At 33.4% G+C, this 22,607-nt stretch overlaps 3 protein-coding genes and 2 non-coding genes across 6 annotated transcripts; all 5 read right to left on the bottom strand.

Annotated features, from left to right (window-relative positions):
• Positions 1 to 506: 506 nt before the first annotated feature.
• LOC105194913 (ataxin-2 homolog) lies at positions 507 to 4,828 on the bottom strand. The gene is made up of 2 exons (XM_039448375.1): positions 4,372 to 4,828; positions 507 to 3,820 (listed from the first exon to the last, which is right to left on the bottom strand). Exons 1-2 carry the CDS (start codon positions 4,384 to 4,386, stop codon positions 1,892 to 1,894), a joined length of 1,944 nt encoding a protein of 647 aa, XP_039304309.1. The 5' UTR covers positions 4,387 to 4,828; the 3' UTR covers positions 507 to 1,891.
• A 3,010-nt stretch (positions 4,829 to 7,838) lies between these two features.
• LOC105194914 lies at positions 7,839 to 9,242 on the bottom strand. The gene is made up of 2 exons (XM_026136377.2): positions 9,106 to 9,242; positions 7,839 to 8,156 (listed from the first exon to the last, which is right to left on the bottom strand). Exons 1-2 carry the CDS (start codon positions 9,118 to 9,120, stop codon positions 7,905 to 7,907), a joined length of 267 nt encoding a protein of 88 aa, XP_025992162.1. The 5' UTR covers positions 9,121 to 9,242; the 3' UTR covers positions 7,839 to 7,904.
• A 5,506-nt stretch (positions 9,243 to 14,748) lies between these two features.
• On the bottom strand, positions 14,749 to 17,973 carry LOC105194916 (tRNA N(3)-methylcytidine methyltransferase METTL6). Of its 2 annotated transcripts, none has more exons than XM_011160051.3 (9): positions 17,475 to 17,973; positions 17,248 to 17,393; positions 16,841 to 16,984; positions 16,474 to 16,655; positions 16,028 to 16,127; positions 15,704 to 15,805; positions 15,436 to 15,483; positions 15,053 to 15,244; positions 14,749 to 14,865 (listed from the first exon to the last, which is right to left on the bottom strand). In XM_011160051.3, the coding sequence occupies exons 1-4, from the start codon at positions 17,850 to 17,852 to the stop codon at positions 16,499 to 16,501; spliced, it is 825 nt and encodes a 274-aa protein (XP_011158353.1). In that variant the 5' UTR covers positions 17,853 to 17,973; the 3' UTR covers positions 14,749 to 14,865; positions 15,053 to 15,244; positions 15,436 to 15,483; positions 15,704 to 15,805; positions 16,028 to 16,127; positions 16,474 to 16,498. The 2 variants fall into 2 exon arrangements, with proteins under 2 accessions (XP_011158353.1, XP_011158354.1); XM_011160052.3 differs by having other exon boundaries at positions 15,053 to 15,241.
• On the bottom strand, positions 15,549 to 15,637 carry LOC113004115. The gene has a single exon (XR_003268866.1). It is a non-coding gene; the product is annotated as a small nucleolar RNA snR60/Z15/Z230/Z193/J17 (small nucleolar RNA).
• LOC113004114 lies at positions 15,877 to 15,964 on the bottom strand. Its single transcript, XR_003268865.1, has one exon. It is a non-coding gene; the product is annotated as a small nucleolar RNA snR60/Z15/Z230/Z193/J17 (small nucleolar RNA).
• Positions 17,974 to 22,607: the final 4,634 nt, after the last annotated feature.

Genomic DNA, 22,607 nt, shown 5'->3' with positions numbered 1-22,607 from the left:
CATGTTGTTAAATGAATATAAAGTGCCTCTGTTCGACTATCTGAAGATTTCAATCTGTAAATTCCAATCGATGAATCGGACTAGACATATATTTTCTTTCCTTGTAAGAACAAGTCCAAAGGATTACAAAATCGTTCGAGAATCCTACACCTACGAACAGCGATACGTTATGCATATTTAGGATTGCTCGAATAACCTGACTACGTTGACCATGACTGGAATTATCGAACGACTTTCGAGGTCAGAATCGAATGGCGTGGCGATGATCACGTCTGTACGGGTGAGAGTTTGTTCGCGTAGGTCCGTTCGGGGGCCCGGAAGTGGTGGTAATTCATTTCCTTGATTCAGCTTTCCATCACGATAATATAGGATGCGCCACATGCATACTGCGGTCTGCCTGCAATTAGATTAACGTTATGTGTGCGTCTTAGACGCTCACAGTCAGCCGTGTTACATGCATTTCCGTAATACGGCAATTCCGTATTCATATTCATACACGCCAAATTTTATTCATTTGTTAAAAACAGATAAATTATTAACATCAAATTAAGAACGAAGCGATATCACCATCTTTCAAAGTAAAAAAATATTTATTTGGCAAAATAAATAGAACATGTATTTACATATGCTCGAAGATAAGTGTTTCGGAGATGGCAGAAGAAGCACACGCGAAATATCGCAATCATCATTTATACTAATATCATTAAATTGATAAACAATTTTTTTATAATATATATACATACATTATAATATATATATATATATATGTATATAATTATGCACACACGCACATGGACACACGTATACATACACAGTTATACAATTCAAAAATGAGGAAAAAGTAAAAGGAACGTTTTCTTTAAAAAAGAGTCCTATATAAAAATAAATGTTCCTCTTTTATAAATACACTCGTACGAATAGTGAAATTCCTTTTAAGCGTGATCAGCAATTAGAAACGACGAGTGACGCTTAGAAACATTCGCTTGACATTCTTGCCACGGTATCCTAATTCCGGTGAGACAACTGTGCTAATTATCACCTGCATAATGTCACTTTCTCGACGATGAATTTCGAAATCAACGGATGCGCAATGACAGATGGTGTAGCGGATGTGTGGCATGAAGGCGTGTATTGAACAATCATCGTAGTTATTCTTCAATGGCGAGAAACTTAAGATGAGTATATTAAACGCTGTACGACAAAATAGAAAAGCAGAAAAATAACCTTCTTGTTTTCTAAAATTTATAATACATTCTAAAGTATAGAATGTATCAGGTAGATCAGAATCATGTGCATTATTCGAATTTGTTTACTGTAGCAATACGTATAAAATTTCAGTGCACATGACAGTAATGCACATAAACACAAAATTATAATGAAATTCCAAACGTTATAATACATCTATTGAAATTGTATATAACTTCTGCCAATTTAATTCCATGTAATTTTTTTGGATGATTAAGCAAGAATTAACAGTCTGCTATAATCTGCAGAATTCTAGTAGATAAACATAAAATATAAATTTAAGTCAAATTATGCTGACACAATATTTATGACAATGCAATTCAACGTGCAACTCAGAGCTATTCCAAGTCGAGAGACAAATGAAACTTCCTATCGAAACGATTGATTTGCAGAGAGCAATTGTTCTTGTCAGCCTGAATCTCTCTTATTGAAAGAAGAAAATGAAATCGTTTACGCAAAAAAAGTTTAGCAGACGATGTAGCGCGATATCATTAGCACATCAAAATCACGCGATTGCGATCACTCTCTTTCGCCATACTTTCTTCTTCAATCTCTCCCTCTCTCTTTTTCCACGCGGGTTGACGGTTGCGGCAATAATATCGCGGGGATCGACTTGCGATCTATTTATGCATAAAACAGGAACACCTCATTTCCATATTTTTGCCGGTCCCGTCTGCGTCGTATACGAAGGCGCGTAATTCCACGGGTAACTCGGTGATGCAGGCTTCTGCAACTGGTAGGCAACATCCACGGGATAGTAGTACACCGGATAGACCGTTTTAACCGGTTTATAGAGAACAGGATTGATCAATGCGGTCTGTACGCCATAGGTGTGCTGAACGGACGTTACGGCCGGGGTGGTCTGTGCCGGATGCACTTGGGCGGGATGCGCCGGCAGCAAGGGAGCGGTGATCGGATGTACCGGCGTCGCGAGGGGAGCAACAGGTCGTATTGGTTGAATTGGCAGAGCCACTGGTGTGATTGCCGCCGGTGTCAAAGCGACCCCCGGTCGATTGCCTGGTGAGACGGACGAGAGAGGTGGTGTCGCCGTCGCTGGGGTTGAAGGCGCCGAACCCGATGCCGGTTTCTGCGACGGTTCCGTGGGAATCGGTATTCCGAAATGAGTGGGCGACGTATCGGTAGATTGCACAGGTCTAACAGATCCGGATGTAAAGATGCTGCTACCGTAACTGGGAATCAAATTGGTCCCGGTGATGAAGGTCGGCACGAATCCACCGTAAACGGGGATTCCCGCGGGAGATCCAGTCGCGGAGGAACCAGGCTGGTTAGATACGGATTGTGAAGACACTATTTGAGCAGTACCATCGCCCTTAGACGGTTGTAATGGGGATTGCGTAGTAAAAACTCCCGTTGCCGCTACCGTAGTAGTTGTAGTCGGAGTTTGCGTGGTTGTTGGAACACCGTAATTAACGGGGAATCCCAAGGGATTGACCGTGGTCCCTGGTAGAAAGGCAGACTGACTAAACGCGATGTTTCCAGAGCCAAAAGCCGCAGGTTGCGGCGTCGTGGAAACACGTGAGTTCACTTGCTGACTTATAGCGGCCAGAAGCTCCTGATTCTGAACGAAACTCGCTTGATTCTGAGCATACCTCCCTGCCGCGTTTGCTCTCGGATTAGTCTGAGCCTGGGTGAGAGCCTGCTGCAATTGGACGATCAACCGATCTTTCTCTAGAGACTGAATTTGCTCTAGAGTCTCTCGAGAATCAAGCGTTCCTGACGCGTATGACGGTAATGCGCCATGAAATCCCACAGCGTTCTGCGAGACACTCTCGAATCGACCGTTCGGATTATGGAGCTGATTACTGACATCTTGAAATTGATTGTTGCTAGGCGCGAAGTCTTGACTGCTCGCGGGCGTGCCGTAAAGTTGTTGAATCGCCTGCGCGTTCTCGGACAGGAAGAAGGCGGCGTCGGAAATCTGATGATTCTGAGCCTGCACTAAGTTTTGGCTCTGTGAGCCTGTACCGTGAAATTGACCCGGAACGTTTTGCGGCTCGAAATTGTCTGTCAAAGAATAAGCCGGTAGTTCTTGATTTTTCGGCGGTAAATAATTAGCGGTGTGCATGCCGAACGGCTCGTTATTCTGACTGGCAATCGGATTCTCTTCCGCGAAATCGACGTTTCTAATCGGGCTCGGTATTCCTTGTTCCGCCAGTCCTGTTCCACCGATCAATTGCTGTTGATTGGCGTTGTACTGCAATTTGTTTCGATGTTGCTGAGCACGATATCTGTGTGTGGCCGGATCGAAAGTCGAATGAGTTGGAGGTCCATATTTCGTAAATGGTACGCTTAACTGGCCAGGAACTTTGAGTGGAATTTGATCTCTAAATGGATGCGCTTGGATGCGAAAGCGAGCGTTTGAAGAAACGCGATTCGGCCTGTTGTAAGCGTATCCGGAGTCTCGTTTGCGTTGAATGTCAGATTTCTTGAAATCGGGTTTAATTACAACTTCGCCGAGGTTTGCCACTTCCAGCTTCGTGACATCTGACTTTTGAACTTCGGCTTTCTGCTTAGCTTGGGTCAGCAAAGGCACCAGTACGAGAACATAGATGACCTAAGTGAATCAGATTTCTCGTATAAAACTAAACATTGTGAGATAAAAACAGAGATATAAGTAAAGAGTACATTTTTAATTAAATCAAATATATAAGAAATAAATTTTTTCCTAAAATTATACGTAATTACTTTCTAAATCACATTTGTAATCTTAATGTATTTTTAATGTTCCAGTCAGTATTTTTTAAAATAATAAAAATTAATTATAGTTATAAAAAAAAATATAAATATACTTTTAAATATTATTAATTATTTATAAATTGCTTGTTAGTTTATCTATTTCTCTTTTACATATGTAAAATATTGTGTAAAGACTTGTTTAAAATAAAATCATACATAAAATGTTAACGTAACGAAATTCTATGTTTTGTACACGTAAAAATATAACACAAAATCAAATCATTTTTTATCTAAGATATATTTTTACAAAAAAAATGGAAATTTTAATTAAAAGTATTTCAATAATTTTGTGTTTTTGGACAAATATGCAGATAGATAACACGACAATTACTTCAAAAAAAGTTTTTTTTGTTATATATTAGTAGGTACCGAAAACAGCCGCATTTCCAAGTCCGTATAATATTCTTCTCGCACTTAACACTGCACTAAGGCAATCCAGTTGTCTTCTTCAAAAAACTGCGCTATTTCCCACGGGGCCTCGACATTGAATTAGACTGAACAACTCAAGGAACTAATTTGTTTAAGGATGGACAAGTCCGCGCCGACTAAGTCTACGGCCATACCAGCACATGTATAAATACAATCGGGTCGCGACCATCCACGAATTACAATAGACTTTCTTACGGGCTTTCATCGATCGAACTTAAGCAATACTGTTACGGATTCGTGATGTTATACATATCGATGCAAAGTACGTCGAATATTCGGCGCGGTCCTGTAATCGAAATTTCGCAGTCGCTTACCGAAGCGTCTGTTATCCTCGATAACGTGATCGTCATAAATGCATACGAAAAGGACGCCTTGGTATATAAGGTTTAAAGAATATAAGGTTTAAAGAATAAAGTACCTAAAAATTTAGCTGAACGCAGATTTAAAAATAATTATAAAGAAAGTACAAGAATGATACGCAGTGCGGCAAAAAAATTCGACATTTTAATAGCTAGTTTGAGTGTCCTATTTTAAAACTATTCTTTTTACATCTAAGTAAATACAAAATTATTTTTTAACAAAGAAAAGATTTAAATTATGAAAAGAGGATTATAAAAGATAATAAAGAATACACTAATTGTATTGTAATAATTGTTATTGTAGCATACGTGTACTGTTAATGTTTATTAAAATTAAGTACATAGCGCAGTTTTAAAAAAAAACATCCAATTAGAATAAAAAAGTATTTTTAGAAACCAGTGATGGAATCAATAACTTCGCGCATAATTTCAGCAAAATTAAAAAAGAAATATATCTCTTCCTAAAAATTTGTACCAATAAATCTATGCTACCAAAAAAATACGATTAAAAATTCGTGAAAGTCAAATTGGCATATTTTTATTTATTTCATTACTATTTATAATTACTTCAAAAAAAAGCATTTGAAATCGCAACTTGCTTCCAATGAAAAATACAAATGCAGGTGGCGTTGCACTCGTGATAAAGAAAAGCCCGAATGCCCCGAATATCGTTTCATTCGAGATGAAATGCACAGATGTATAAAGCAAGCATAAGCAAAGGAGCGGATATGAAAAGTCGAAACTTGCGATCATCACTCCACGCGCTTCGCATCCGTCCGTAAATTATGCTCTCGATAGAGAAACACAGTAGAGAGGAAACGAGCGTCGTCGTGAACTTCCGACGAGGTCACGGCGGGGATGCCGCGCGAAACGCAGCGGACAACTCCGGCGTGACATTCCGGTCACGCTCGCCCGGTCTCCTCTCCCGCGGTCTCCTCCTCGCCCAAGTGGATCTCCCAGTGAAAGTCAACGGGGACCGGGTGAAGTCTCCGGTTCTCGGGGAATACGGAATAAGCGTTCCCGTTCCTGTGTAGGTATGTGTGTATTGTGTAACGCGCCGAGATTACGTGTAAATCGGATCGCCGCGTATCAGATTTCTGACGCCTCGAAAGTATTCCGAACGTCTGCTCGTGTTATGCCGACACGACGATTTAATGTCTCGATGTAATGTCGAATGCAGAAATCGGGAGATTGGATAACGCACGTCAACCCTCCCTCGGCCAACGAAATCCGTAAACGGACATTTTTTTTTTTTTACGTACCGAACAACACAAATCCATGAATCACCTTATAAATATGTTAGACGTAATCCTTTACACATTTTCAGGCGATTCTCTAGTGCCGCTGTGTAGCATGATGAATTTTTACTCACTGCGCTAATTCAAGTTTAGTACAGTTTTTGTTATTAAAATTTTCATAACTTCAAAATAATATTTGACAAAATCTTTTTATATTAAAATATGTTAATTTATTTATTCTAGCAATTTGCAACCTATAAAGTACGAAAGCTTCTAAGCGTGAGAACAAATTATTAATCATGTATATGTGAATTTTCATTCAGGGTAGTGTTAATAATGACAGTAAATTATGAATATAGCACTCTAAAATTAAGGTGTTTTTGATTAGATTGTCTCTGGGTTGTAAGGCTCACCATTCATTTATAGAAATACCGGGTTTCTACCTAAATTTAAAATGTAGACAATTTAATCAGTCATGAGAAAAAATAATAAACTTCGACGTTTTTCAAATTACGATTTATTAGAAATCAATCCAACAGTACTTTTCGAAAAATAATATTCAATATAATGTACTTTAGATATATTATTTCAAATATTGTAGCAATTATCATGTATTTTCAATTTATAAAAAGTTTATTGTAATTAAATTTAAATAATTATCGATTCAATGATTTAAATTGGTATCCGATAAAAAAAATGTATATACATTTAAATTTATTCATTTTATGTAGACAAAAGAGGTCAATCTCCCATGTTTTATTTAACGGAAACTATACAAATTCTCATAACTGCAGTAGAGAGAACATCAATAATTGTTGAAGAAGATTGCTTTATTCTTCATGTTCAAGATTGCGGAAAAAGATCATATTTCTAACGATACTTTGACGAAATTTATGTGTCGCATTAGTGAAACTGATGCCAATGTTCCCAGCTAATGGTGAAACGCGATGACGCTAATGTAACTCCCCCACATACTCGCGCGTTTACGGGCTTCAACTCGTTTCGTCGCAGATTCGGTCTCTCAATGACGCCAATCGCTTCCGCTCGACATCTTCCTGCATCGCGGGACCGGAAAGTCAGCCGCTATCGATCATACATTAAGCACTCGCATGAAACACGAAACCGCAAATGCATGCGCGATGAACTCTTGCCGGATTTGACTATGAAAATGGCCTTTGCCATTAATTTATTTACAGCGACGATGCGCGCGCTCGGCAGTTACCCAAATTGGATCCAAATTAACGCGCTTTGGCAATCATTAAAATTCGCAATGCTTTCCTGTTAATTATCCACCGCAATTACCGCGAGCTGTTTATCTATTAATGTATCTCATATGTAAAATAAGCGCAAACGAGCTCCCTTTAATAAACTCTTTCGGCAGCTTAAGGACACAGCATTATTCCAAATAAAGTGCAATATTCCACCAAAAATTACCAATTGCAACAAATCATTATGAATTATTTCTTTTTGTTGCTTTTTAGCTTTTTCATTTTTCGACATTGCCTTCGTAAATTATAATACAGTAGCTCGTGAATTCAATAGCTTGTTATACGCGTAATTACCGTATATCAGATCTCGAAAATAAAAACCTAGAAAATTACGTTTAAGGTTTCCGGAAAACGACAAGAGAAAGGGAGAGAAGGGTGAAATTGACAGAGAAACCCTCTTTCACATGTAGTGCAATTTTATTATTACAATAAGCATATGAAAAAGAAATACACAATCAAAGAACTCAAATGCGAATGCATTTGTGGTCATCAAGAACTTCAGAATCAATGGACTGTAATTCAGAAGAGCAGAACTTTTTCCGTGAGGTTTTCCATGAGGTAATGAGGTAATGTTTCCCATAAGATTTCCATTTTCTGTCTGAATCAAACTAGTAGTGGTAGGGGTTGTAATAATAGGAGGGGTAGTTGTAACGGTTGTAATAGGGATAAGCGGCGTACGTAGAGTACGCGTACGGCAGGTGGTAAGCACTGTAGGCGTACGGGCTGTAAGCGTACGGCGAATAATACGCAAGGCCTCTCTTGTCCCTGGAGGCATCGACGACTGTCTCCTTTGTCTTTTCAGTTTCGGAGGTCTTCTCCGCCGCCATAACGATGGCTACGAGAGCCAAGAAGAGGATAGCCTGAAAGTGTGAGCGTTGATTAATCCGTGGTCGACGCTTTCATCAAATTTCATGATACAACGCAAAAATTAAACACATTACATATAAAAAGCGAGATAGATATATTTCTTAACGAAATTAATTTACTGTAAGATATTAATATAATAGGAAATCCAACATGGATAATCTGAAGCTATTCTTCATTAATAAGCCAATGCAACGTGTATGTACAATTTTGTAATAAAATTTTTTTAGCGTTTTTTTTATATTAAACACATTTTATATTTATATATTAATACTCAATAAGATTTTATAATACACTCGCCGACGTATTCGCCGCGGCCCGCTTGTTCGAAAATAAAATGATGTGTAAATATTTAAATGACGTATTTAAATGATGTGAGAACATAGCTATGCTAAATAGGGCGAGAGGTAAGTTGAACGTTTTCGTAAAATACAATTTGCGATTCCAAAATACGTTTGGAAATATTTAGCAAGCTTTTTAAATATATTTCTTTCCCCGCCTTGTTCCCATTAAATAACCATTGCAACGATTAAAAGTAATCTCAGTGGAAGTAAAATCTCCAAGATTCTATAGAGGGAGGGGGGGTTTCCGATAATTAATTATACCGCGGTAACACCAGAATATTACAGTATTATACGGCGATAAGCATGGCTTGATCTGAAACCGAAACACAAGCCGAATTCAAGCCGATCGATTTACAGATAATCGCGGTAAAGCGGTAATTAGACCGTAATCGGCGGTATCGCGATTGGCGAGTGAATTAATTTGAAAATCTATCAGAATATTTCGTGAGATATGCGCACGCACACGTACGAATGTGCTCGATTAGTCGTGCCGTAACTCGGAAAATCATAAATTTTCCAGCGATTTGCCCGGCAGCATAAGCGAATGCGTGCATGCGAACGTGCAGAAATATCAAAGAGAGATTGGTCAGAAAATACTTACGATGAAGCACTTCATTGTTGATTAGGTAGCTTTAGGAGAATCAGCTGCTGATGAGAACAGAAACTGAATGTGATGCCTCTGCTTTTTGGCGGTTGGCTTATATACCCGCCGATCCGAGCGTTTTGCATGCGTCACCGGACGATTGATCAATGTTACGCGAGGACGCACAGCGAATCGTACGTGTGCGCGTTCACCGCGTGTGCGTGTGCGTGTGCAGCCTGCGAACTGTTGCACGGGGGTTGATACACGGCGCGTATTGTTTATACCTTCGCATATGTAATTCGCGACCACACGCTGTCACCATCGTTGTCGTCGCGATCAGAGACGACATCGCGTTCACGTATTTCGCGATGTACATACATATCTGCGTACGTACCTTCGATAGATGGAACTCGGGTGAGGCAAGGGACCTTGGCAAGCTGCCAAAGACGGAGGAAAGTGTTTTATGACGGTGACATAATTATTACTGTTCGCCGCGCTTGCTTCCGAGGTACGCGCTCAGTGAACGCGCAAATTAATTATTGCGCATTAGCGGTTGGTTAAGCTCACTTTAGATCTATTTAGACGATCTGTGATTCGTGTCGGTGATTTTCCAGGATAATGTGTAAACTCCGTTTATAATTTTATGCAGGGCGCATATTTTGATACATGCGTGTAAATTGTAATATTTATCTTATGTAGCTGTGTAGAGTAAATGTGGCCCAATTATTGACAGTATTCCAATTACTGAAAATTCAATCTCACAAACGCTTTTTTTAACAAATAAATTATATTAGTACACAATTGTATTTAATTGTTAAAGGGTCTACCTTTTGTTATGACATTTTATTAAAAATAAACTTTGCATCTTTCACTTAAAATGAAGTATTTGAGATCGGATTTCCAGTATTTGGGACGCTGTAATTAGGCCCTATTCTTATTTTTAATTTTATTATACGGCACATAAAAGATTAGATTTAATTACAACAAAACTTCTCATAAATCATCATTGCGAATATTGTAACTGATAAAGTATCAAAAATAATATGAAATACAAAATGATTTTACTAGACACTTGAATACTTTGAGTATTTTTATTAATAATTTGGCGTAATTACACAAACTTGCTTTAAGAACTAGTATTATATTTTGCAAAGAGAAATATGCAAAAAGAAAAATATAAAGATAAAAGTGAAGTCACTGTTTATTTTAATAAATGAACAAAGAAAGATTTTTACCTGATAGGTTACAAATTACTTTATTTCAATATCGGCTTTGTGATCGACTCGTTTGGAATAAACCGTGGCAAAAACATAATAAACACAAAAAAAATTAAAGTAAAACACACTGCTAATATCGTTAATTTATTACGTCTGGTTCACCTTGCGACACTCCAACATTTGTCAGCGATGGGCAAACGTATCTGGAATGCTTTTAGAAACTGTTCCGATTTCTTAATTATGCTCGTAAAAATAAAATATGCTAGAAAGAAAATTTATTCATGGACGTATTCTGGGTCTTTTTCAAATGGAAATTTTTTATCAATTTATATAAATAACCTTTTTATGTTAATAAATTGCTCTTTTTCGAATATTTTGAGATGTAAAATTTATCCTCATTCCTGATTAAATGGGAAAAATATAAAATTTTGTATAAATTATAACTTTTATTCTTTTTCCAGAAGGTAGGAAAAAAATGCAGCTATAAAAAAATGTATAGTTCTTTAATATTGCTATCATTATTACAAACAAAATATTCCTAATCATCTTTCTAGCAGAAGAAATTTAAAAAAATTCAGAAAAGAAAATAGAAAGGCTTCCTAAAAATCATTGCTAAATGTTATTAGAAATGCGATATTAAATTAAAGTTAAATCAAAAGATTCGATAAAATAAGACAAAGATTGTTTAATAAAATTACAGAATTAAAAAATTGCGCGACAATTTTTTTCAAAGCGATTAAAAATATCTTCAATATTTTATGTAACAACAAAAATTCTCTCAGAGTTGAAAGTAAAATTGTATTTTTTTTATAATTAAAAATGAAAAATAAGAAATTAAAAATGAATAAAAAAATTTGGGGGTGTTAAACTCCTCAATCTCTTCTGCTTTCAGTTTATAACTTCGTAAAATGTTATTTTCATCAAAGTCGCGATTCCAGAAATAAATAATTATAAAACCTCTTTACTCTTGCTAAACAATGTGGTTTTATTGGACGCCACTAATTATTAATACTTAAAATCCCAACGAGGACGTCTGTATCACTACTGGCCACATTTACTATAGAATTGTAAATTCTGCTATGCGGTTGCTCATATTTACATTTGCAAAAGCTAATTAAATATCCAGTTGACGTACACACGTTTAATTAATTAAAACGTACGAATTTGTTTCAGTTTGAAACCGTTCGCTTGGACTAGCTCCCGTCTGCAAACATTTATGCTAATTAATTACTAACTCAAAGTAAATAAATATATACCAACAACGCAGTTTGATATAAAAACATTTTCAAGAATACATTATTTTATATAAAGAAAATGTCGCAATATACGAAACGCACGCATAGATATTGCTCTCTGCCCCCATAAATCCGTACGTTATATTTCGTAACGCGTTAAAAGAACACTGTATTGCGTCGAATTTACGTTTCCTGATTTAATAAAGGTAAAGAAAGATTTCATATTTATTAGCTGATTATAAATCACGCCCATCGGCAACGTCATATTTAATTTGGAATTCGTCCTAGAGCGAGTTAAATGTTTCTGTCTGATAGAAAAAATCAAGGATACTTTTCAGCCTACGGATCGCTTAAAAAAATGCAACAGTTTTTTTGCGATGGCGCCGTATAATCATGTTTTTAAATTGAAATGGTCGGTTTCACATGACCCCAATACTCTAATAAAATGCCTATTTCGGCATCGGTTGCACTGCATTTTATTAAAATTTTAGTTTGTAAATCCACGTTGTAACTAGCAAAAAATGACGCACCTTCATAAAATAACGATTAATATTATGCCCATCACATTCACCACTACATTTTATAGTTCTATAAACACGAAATTGACCAACTCATTAACAATCCGGTCCGGTTCGAATATCATATTTCTCTCTGATTTTTTTTTATCCACATTTTTCGTTTCCACATTTTATTCGCGCCTATGTTGCGTTTACAAAACAAAATATTTATGTAAGACGAGAAAATGTTACCGACATATACTATCATATAATGTAATTTGTGAAACGTTTATATATCATTATTACGCAGTGCAAGATGTTACCCAATTAATTTCTCCATGCTATTTCTTTAATTGATTTGTGATTGGCACAACATGTAACCTTGTATTAATGAGGAATAATTAGGAAATCACTTAAAAAGAAAGAAATGCTACCAACTATCAATCGATTTAATCCTTGGCTGCTAATTGACTTTTCATCGTTAAATCCAAATCTGTTGTGATAAATTATATTAAATTATATACTATAAATAATAAATTATACAAAACGGAATAATTGTAGAAATGAAATGTCTATCTCCCATTATGGACAGTCTAGCGAAGCGAAATTAACTGGATTATTAGAACATGGTCATCAATTTAATTAATATGCGCAAAACATGAAATGTCTCAGTTTACATATATTATATCGCAATCATGCTTAAAATCTCTCTCACTTTCAGAATAACATTTTATTTTGAGAATTATTATTATTCGCACGCCAAAGTGACAATTATTATTAATATCATCCGCTCGTAACTATAAGAAAAATATTAAACAGTAGATCAATAAATAATGATGTAATGAAATGAGCTCATCTCGCCATATCGGCAATTAACACTCACAATGTGCAACTTTTATTAACGATTTTGTAAAGAAACTCAATAATTCATTCTTCACTCTTGACATTTCTCAAAATGAATTTTTTTTATATCACAATTTTTAAAGAGAAGAAATTTGGCGCGCTTATTTACAATATGCATTATGTTAAAATAAATATTTTCTACTCATTTGCCAAAATTGTATAATTTATCAAATTATCATTTTTGCCATTAAAAATAAAAAATAGCACATTCTAATGTAAGATTTTGAAACGAGCAGTCTTGCGAAGCGAGAAAAAAGGTTAATAACATGTATTAAAAAATTTATTATACAAAATAAAAATGCATAAATATATCTACTCTGTAATTGGCTCAACAAAAATCTTAAATAATTTAAATAATATAACTTGTAGTTTTTTTTTAATACAGTCAATTTAAATATTAAACATCAACAAATTAGAAAATATAGAAAAAATGTAATAATTTGCTAATACGTAAGATAAGACTGCTATTATAATTACAAATTGGATTGTTAATAATGTTTTGGTATTATTTTGAATTTTCACACACACAAAAGCGCGCACCACGTTACGGTCATCATAATTTAATGTACAGTCATAATATTTTATTAACGGATTGTTCATGTTGCGGTACTTATACGATCGAGTAAGTGGTATAACTACATTTCGATAACAATTAATTTATGTGTCAGGTACAACTAACTTCATTTAACAATATGTGCACATTATCGATAGAGAGCCAATTAAACTGAATAAATGTTAAAAGTGCACTAATTCATTGAATTATTAAGTTCACACAAGTTTTAATTATAATTTGCTAATAACTGAATAATTATTGCGATTATTCTTTTGTAACACATAGTGCAAAATTATCTCCTAAATTTAGACTCGTGTTACTTTCATAAAAAAAAAGCATAGAAGATAATTAAGTTTCTGAAGAGACAATATTGATTTATTTCAATTTTATTTAAATTATTCGTCATTAAACTTTCAAACTCGTTCTTATTAATTTTAGCAAAATTTATTATAAATAGTAATATATCAAATGGCATTTATATCAATACTCAGCAAATATGAAATTCATGTTTCTGGAGTCCATAATTCAATGTCAACAATAAATCTATAAAAAGAATTTTATAAGAATACCTTTTTTGCCATAGCAGACTTGAGTTGAAGGAAGTTTTATTGCTGCATGCACAGCTCTATTGCGGAACGCGCTTTATTGATGCTAATAACGCGACCAGTGTTTGCTGTCTTATACTATGTAATTCGTTTACGTTAGTGTAACAATGATAATAGTCAAGTTCTGATATTTTATTTACATAATAAAGTAAAAATAGAATATAGATAAATAAACTAGTTCTACATACTATTGATCTCCCATATTTTTTAAATATTTTATTACATAACATTTTTAATATTGAGTTATAAAAATTAGACGTATAAATTTTCACACATAAAAAATTTTTTGCTACAATCTCATTCTGGTTAATAGAATTTATAAATTACTTTTCAAATTAATATTTTTCATTTAAAATTGCTTTGATTTTTCTTATATACTATATAATTTGTATATAGTATACTATATAATAAAAAAAATGTTTTACACCGATTTTTTCACTAGTGTGTTCACGGCATTTTTTTACTATAGAGAAGTCATTACAATGGTGTTTTTATTCTAAAATAATTACGGTAAACTGTTGTATAACTCTAAAGATTAATTCTTACCATCTTTTAATCAATTTAAATTTTATAACATTGCAATGTTTTAGCTCAAATAATGATGGATATAAAGAATTAGACTATGGTAAAGGAGAAAGGAAAAAGATTATATATAGTATATAACAATAAGATTTATTTATAAAATTTTAAAAATGCTTTAATATCTTAATATATTACTTGGTATATCCACAACATCCACGCTGTATTGCAAAATGCAAATCAATAGACCTGTCAAACATAAAATAATTCAAGATTAACAAAGTTATAAATTTCTTTATACTACATTGATAGTGAAGTTGTACATCAGATAGAGCTAATAACAAAATCACAATGATTCATTCGAAAGATGGTGATAATTGAATCATCATAACGTTAATATATTTAAATAAAAAATATATGTGACAAATATACTCACTATATACATTTTGTATTTGTGTCAATATTATCCATATTAAAAATCATAGAAATTTCAGTATATATTAATTTATTCTTTCCTCAAAACTTGATTTTTTTAATCAATCTCTTGTAAACAGTGATATAAAAATTGGACTCAAACTTTAGATCTGACGAATTAATCATTTTTTGAAGCCATGCATCATCATTTCTTCTGTAACATATACAAAATTGTTTACTACAGTTATTTGATAAAATATATACCATAATTTAATTTTTAACTTTTTTCAGTGGTAGTGACGAATTATATGAATATATCATGATTAATCTTCAACATATACAAGGGTATACATCATTAAAATATATTAAAAATAATATTCAATAAATTAAAAACATCAAACTCACCGTATATTTAAAATGTACTCTATTTGTCTTGTTTTCTTTCCGAGATATCTAAAATACAAAATAATATCGTCTTTAGATCTGTATAAACCTCAGTATATTTAAGGTATATAAATATGAATTATCAGATAGGAGCGAAAGACTATAATATTAAATTATCGTCAAGGTATTTCAGTTGAACTATGAAATCATCCTTGTAATTGTATAATGCACACGCAAAATAAAAAGTTAATATATAAATATAATTATATAAAAACCTATGTATACACACCTTGGATGTTGACTGCGCCATTATACACTTCTATTAAATATCATTAAAATCATGTTTGAAAATTAAAATGTTCCTCATACAAGTGTTATTGAACTATAGTATCTGTAATAAAAAGAATAAAAAAATTCAGACATTCAAAATTTACAACACATACAAGATATATAAGTATAAATAAATAATATCAGATAGGAGCGAAAGACTATAATATTAAGTTGTCGTCAGGATATTTCAGTTGAACTATGCAATCATCATTTAATTGTATATTGCGCACGAGATATAAAATAAAAGATTAACACAAAATTATATAAAAACCCAAGTACATACCTTGGATGTCGATTATAATTTCTATTGATGATTAAATCATATTTAGAATTCAAATTTTCCTCATAGAGTTCATCACAAGTCTTACTGAATTACACAGTATCTGCAATTAAAAGAAAAACCAAAATTTGTTATAACTTATTAACAAAATAAAAATAACGTAATTTTATTAAGGAAAGAATCAGCACTGCAGGACATCATTAAAATGTCGTCATGAAATCCGATAAAATGGAATCATCATTGAAATCAAATATCAATAAACAAATTAAAATCATAAGTTGTTAGCTTTTAAAAATGAAAATTAAAAAAAATTTTTTCTGTAAAACTGAAACTTGACAATTTACTATTCAAGCTATATATAAATACAATTGTTCATATTTAAAAATGCATGTTTTACAATATAACTATAATAAATGCAAATATGTTAATGTTAATTAAAATAAACTTACCATTTTTTTATGTCACATTTTATATTCAAGATTTTTTGAATTTTGCTTGAACAAAAATTCTCGGAACATCAATATTCTCTTTTAAATTTACAGTACGTCTTTGTACATAGCCACAATCCAATGTTTGAAAACCAACAGATTCAAATAGACATGCTACTTGTTCCGCAGAAAAATAATAACTCCTAAAAAATAAAAAATAAAATACCATTGTTACTATGTTCTAAGTACACACGATAGAATTTTTTGTTATCTGGCAAAGAATCACAGATAGCAAAAAATTTATTTCATTATAAATCAACTGAACTGAATATAAAAACATCATATATATTAATTTATTTAAGCAATTATTACAGAACAAAAGAATCACCTGGTTCCATCTTGTCGCATATAAAAATTCTCACTAATCTTGTGCCCAGGTTTAAAACGTAATTGTGCCATATCGTACAACCCGTAATCTCTAAATAGCAATATTCCTCCACTACCAAGAACGTTGAATATATTTTGGGCAACTCTATTAAAGAAATATACGAAACAATTATTAAATTTAAACTTAAATAATAGATTTGTTCTTTTTTCACAACTTGGAGAACTGAACTTCTTATTCTTTCTTTTTTTTCTTTCTAATGTGAAAAGAACAAGAGGAAAGATAAATCAAGCAAGAAATTCAGTCCTCGGGTATGAAAAAAGCAAGTGTAATATTAGATTCTTTAAATGATAATATTACAGCTATACTTTCAACAATATTAAAGTTGGTAATCTGACTATTTAACATACTTGTGAAATTTATCAGGATGAATAGCTGATAGTGCAAAGATCAAAGTTGCTACGTCAATTGGACAATCAATTTCGGCGAAACAATTTTCTAACGTAACGTCCGCTTGAAAGGCTTTCATTGTTTCTGGGTGGAATAACGTGTGACTCTATAACGAAACGACTGTTAACGCACCGGCGCCGGTAGCTCGGGCTAATTCGCAATTATATAATTCGGCGAATGTAGATACCTTAAGCAACTCGATCGCCCGCGTGGATAAATCGCACGCGAATATTCTCCGAAATTTCAGTCCATCCTCTATCAACGGGTAAACGAAATTGCCGACCCCACAGCCCACCTCGAGGAGGACATTTTGATTCCCGTTGCCGCCCAAACCCAGCAACTCGTCGAACTCCCGCGTGGTCCAATGCCTATCTTTAAAAAATCTGGTATCGTTCCGCTTGTAGAACAAATCCCAGTGCTTCTTCGCGTCCCTCTCGAGTTGACTCGCGCGAAACTCGGACACCAGGCGAGAATCCTGCGTCCGCATTTTATCGATTTCCTCCGGCGTGAGACGCTTCGCCACGTGGCCCACGTTCGACGTAGCGTTTTCAACGGATTCGTTCATTTTTTTTACCGTTTCCCGATTATATTTTCGTTTCCCGTGTCGAATAATTAAATTTGCAACGCAAAACTTATTGTCCCAGAAGAAGTTTACGCGATATTTCGATGTGCGAAGGAAAAGAAATGCTTACCGGGTGCGCGTGCCCGACCTCGCCTCTCGAGATGTCCGAAGAAAATGGAGGAGGACCGCGTGGTTGCGGCGTGAGATGGCCTTTAGATGACATGGCAACATCGCCTGCAATGTTGCCACGATTTAAACATCCCACGTGACATCACGTGATATCTACCGGCAAAATTCAAACAGACAAAACATGCAATCCGAAGAAAACTATTCTTGACAAGATGTATATCGGAAAAATATGCTTGACATTTTATTAAAAATTTGAAAACAGTCATTTTAAAATCTTTGAAAAATTAAGTAATTAATTAATCGAGATCCAAAAATTAGTATAAATAACAATTTTCGTTTTCATCATATAATTTCATCAAGTGAAGCAATTTGATTAAATGCAAATTAAAATAAAAGGTAATTAAATTTATATTTACAGAAAAAATTTTTAAAAACATGCATAAATAAATAATTACACTAATATTATAAAAACAAATTTTCAAAATGCTATGCAAGTTCTAATTATCCTTTATCCTAATATTATATTTAATCAACATATAAACGTACACATATTTATTTATCTTCTTTAATAACATTAACATTTACAAATTACAAGAATTCAATAATATAGTAATTACGAGTTTAAATATTAAGCATTTATATTAATAAAATATATTTAATAATTATTATTAATTAAATTTCAACACATTATTTATTTAATATATTTTAAATTCAGAATACAGAACTCATAATTGTAAATCTTTAGTAAAACATATACCCGAAAGGCATAAACGATCTTTCTTGCATCTGTCTTACATTAATAGTACAAAGTTACAACAAAATTGAATAATTTAATAAATTTATTTGACATGCTTGATAAAAGATTAAATAAGCTGCTTTCTGTGCGGTCTCTCGGTATGAATGCCACGTACAAACACGTTTTTGTTTCATTAATATGCAGAACTCATAGGGGACAAATATTTTATGCCACCGTATAGCATTGGCACACAATGACACACTATTAAAGAGGGCTAAACGTGACTAAAATTCAGTCAAGTAAATTGCGTATCGCTCGTCGGCGATGAAAACAAAAAACGTTTACGATAACGCAAGTATCACATATCGTTATAAATATTGATGGAACATCCGAAATCGTCATGTACGAGTATCGCGCACACATTTTCATTTGATCGCCGCCATTTTATGTGACACGTTTGTGCATTTTCCACATTATTCAACGTATGCATTTTACGTTTCACGAGGAGCCCATAATGTGCAAACCGACCGCGGTCGAAAGAAAATGAATCGATTGAGTAGTATGTAGGTCATTGCAGACCACAATTTTGTAGAGAGCTTCACGAGAGATGTAACAACCATAGATTACCTGAATGGAATGAGAAACACGTTTCACAATTCGCAGTCATTAATGCCTCGTGTAGTAACATCATTTCGCAGTTTTCAATACGGCCATCACTTCACTGCCGCTTTATAATCATATACCTTGCCCCGGCCGTTAAAAAAATGTTGCAATTAAAATTGCACTTTTACACGCTGAATGCTTTATGGCCTCAATCAGATCAAATTCACCATATGATTTATCTTCATTTTCTCGCCGTAGTTCACTGATTTTTTCATTACCAATTATTTTATTATCCGTCGAACCCATACATCGATCTTAAATGATTATACTAAGGCTTTAAATTTATCATTAACAAATTGCACACTAGCCCTTTAAACTACAAATTAACAACTTTGTTTTATATATAAAAATGTGAATGTTTAAAAAATTCAATCTCTATAGTAAATCAATAGATTAATTTAAAATCTTTTTCAGAAATTAGAAATATAAATATTGTATCTTGAAATATAAATATATTGTAATATCTTTCGAAATATATATTGTATATATTTCTAATGATATTAAAAATGTTCATCATTACTTTTGTATTTGACACAATAAATCAGAAAATTTTTAAGTTATTTTAAAAATAATATTTGTAAAAAGTTCATAAATTAAATGATCCTAACTCTATTTCGAGTAATAATTTAAAATAGCAAAAGGAAAAGAGAGAGAGATTAAATTTTTCTCTTTTATTCTTTATAAATATTTACAATTATTTATTTGCAAAAAAAAAATTTTTAATTTGCTGAAATAGCAAAATCGTATGCGTTCAAACCTGTGAATTTTACGAAAATAGCTGTCATCATATCGATAAGAGAAAAGTAAATGTATCGAAAAATCGCTGTACGACCAAAGAATATAAAAATATGTTTTAAATTTAAACCAATTTAAAGGAAAAATTTCTCGTTATCATTGTTTTGGAAAATACAGTTTTAAGAAAAACATTATACGTTAACTATCAAATTTTTAATTGCAATTACTACAACAATTAAAGTCAAAACGTTACATATGCATAAATGTTCAGAAAATTAAAAAACTTTATTTTTCTTTTAATATTCACAGTAATTAAAATTGCTTAAGTGATTAAATCAAAATGCTGCTATAAATTTTATGACAATTATTTTTGTTTTATTTGCGCATATGTGTGCAATCGCAACGATCAAAATTTTATATAACGTTATTAAAGTTTCAGATAAGAAAATTAAAAATTAATATTAAATGTCGTGACATTTTTTTAAATTGATATTTATGAACGATGATAAATTAATATCGGTACTTTGCTTCAAACGCGTGGTGAGCAGATCAAATTACATGAATAATTCGTTTTGAAGAGCATAAACGTACATATACCCGGCGTAGTGTTATAAATATCGGATTTGCGATACATTTGCTGATGTATGCTACGTGATTTTATTTCGATGTTATTACTCGAAAATTTATTTCGCTAATTAGCCGATCGTCATAGCTCGCTAAAGCGCACTTTCGCATCAGCCTTCATCCAGAATACCCCGCGCGGTTAACGAGCAACAGCACGGGGTGTATAATCATAAAAATAATCCTCATTCTGGGAGTAGAGGAAGAGAGCAAGAGAGAAAGAAAGAAAGAGAAAGAGAGAGAAAGCTCTCGCGAGATTGAACGTATTCTGGCTCTCACGAGAACGATCACGAGATTATCCGAACTCCTCTCGTTACCAATGCGCGTTACTACGCCTCAACGGGCTCGGCGCGATTTACGCAGTTTCAAATAATCCTACTAACGTTTCCATTAATACTGTGGTGGATCTTTTTTGAAATTTTTCCGCGGGATGAATTGCAAAGATTAGCTGTTGCCGTTGTTACTCGTGCATTCTCGCCGACTCGTCGGGTGAGTAGTGGACAATTCATATCTGCAGCCAAAAAAGAATAAAAAAATCTCCCAAAAGAAATAGTAAAAAAAAAAAAAACATTTTTAATAACCTTAGGCTTTGTTTTTCAACGGTGGATTCTTTGATCGATTTGGAATCGAAGTTTTCTTAGCGAAAGTAGCGAGGGAGTTCATCATTCATTTCACTTTTCAATTGGGAGCATCATATATCTTCGCGATTAAGATCCAAATAAGAATTTTATTAAAATAAATTGTACCTAATACTAGTTGATAAATGTAATTCTGAAATTTATTTGACGCCTTCTTTAATTCGCGAGAAGATCATCTATTATTGTCTCTCACAATTCGAAAATTGACAACTCGATATTTTTGTAAAAGAAAAATCATCTCTTAAGAATTCATTGTGAACAACATACGCGAAAAGTGAAAACATTCTACATGAATCACATAACGTGTAATTTAAAGTATTCAAAGTAGGTAATGTATATTTAGATCGCATATTATGTCACGCGTTGCATATCAATGAACTTAATGATTACTTGTGCTTCATGAGAAGGATCTGTGCAATTGTTTACAACTGTGCAATCCCGTGGGTGCGTTTCCCACCATTTATGTAATTGTGTTACACGCATGGTCTACGAAATGATAATTACTTCTCACAGCCAAGTGAGGCTCTATGAATAGATTAGATCGTATTACGTTGACGAAGATCGTATCTCTGACGTAATAAATTTTATTGATTTATAGGCGTTGATTTATGCAATAATTCTGCTTAAATTTCACAGTTTTAAGAATGCAGTACATATTTCATATTTTAATTGTGCGCTGTTTTTCGTACGAATATCGTTTACATTAATTATATTTTAAATAAACTTTGAATTAAAATACAGAGTTAAACGTGTAATTAATCCTCACCAATACGCTCACACGGATGTTCTGCCTTTCCTTTCAATTACTTAACGTAGCTCGATCGTACAGTTCACCAGAATATAAACAATTACAAGTAATAGTTGTTATACAATTTTATAATAACTGTTACTTTTGTATTCACTTAAATAATGTGAACTTTCGGATACAATTAATATGACAAGTATAAATTCTTCACGGACTTTAAAGTGTAGTGGCTAAGTTGTACGCACTGACTAACGATCGAGGAATCCGTCTAAAAACGTGCCGTATGGAAGAACATATTCGCATTCCACACCTGCGACTCCACTCTTCATTCGCTTACTTTACATTTACATAACTGCTCGATGCAAAGTTACAAAATCACTAATGCCCGAGGCGATACTGCAAACTCAACGATTTCGTTATTTTACGCTGCAAAGTTTTTAATTCGTTGCACGTCTGTATAAAATGCTGCGTTAATATTCAGCTGGCTCATG

The sequence above is a fragment of the Solenopsis invicta genome, chromosome 4, assembly GCF_016802725.1.
Source record: "Solenopsis invicta isolate M01_SB chromosome 4, UNIL_Sinv_3.0, whole genome shotgun sequence".
Taxonomy (NCBI): domain Eukaryota; kingdom Metazoa; phylum Arthropoda; class Insecta; order Hymenoptera; family Formicidae; genus Solenopsis; species Solenopsis invicta.
The sequence above is the reverse complement of the archived record's forward strand: the minus strand, read 5'-3'. Positions and strand labels throughout refer to the sequence as shown.

Coding starts and splice junctions, on each gene's coding strand:
- LOC105194916 (XM_011160051.3), bottom strand. CDS start 17,852: ATGAACGAATCCGTTGAAAACGCTACGTCGAACGTGGGCCACGTGGCG. Junction 16,985..17,247: donor CATCCTGATAAATTTCACAA/GTATGTTAAATA, acceptor TTTCTTTAATAG/AGTTGCCCAAAATATATTCA. Junction 16,656..16,840: donor ATGCGACAAGATGGAACCAG/GTGATTCTTTTG, acceptor TTTATTTTTTAG/GAGTTATTATTTTTCTGCGG.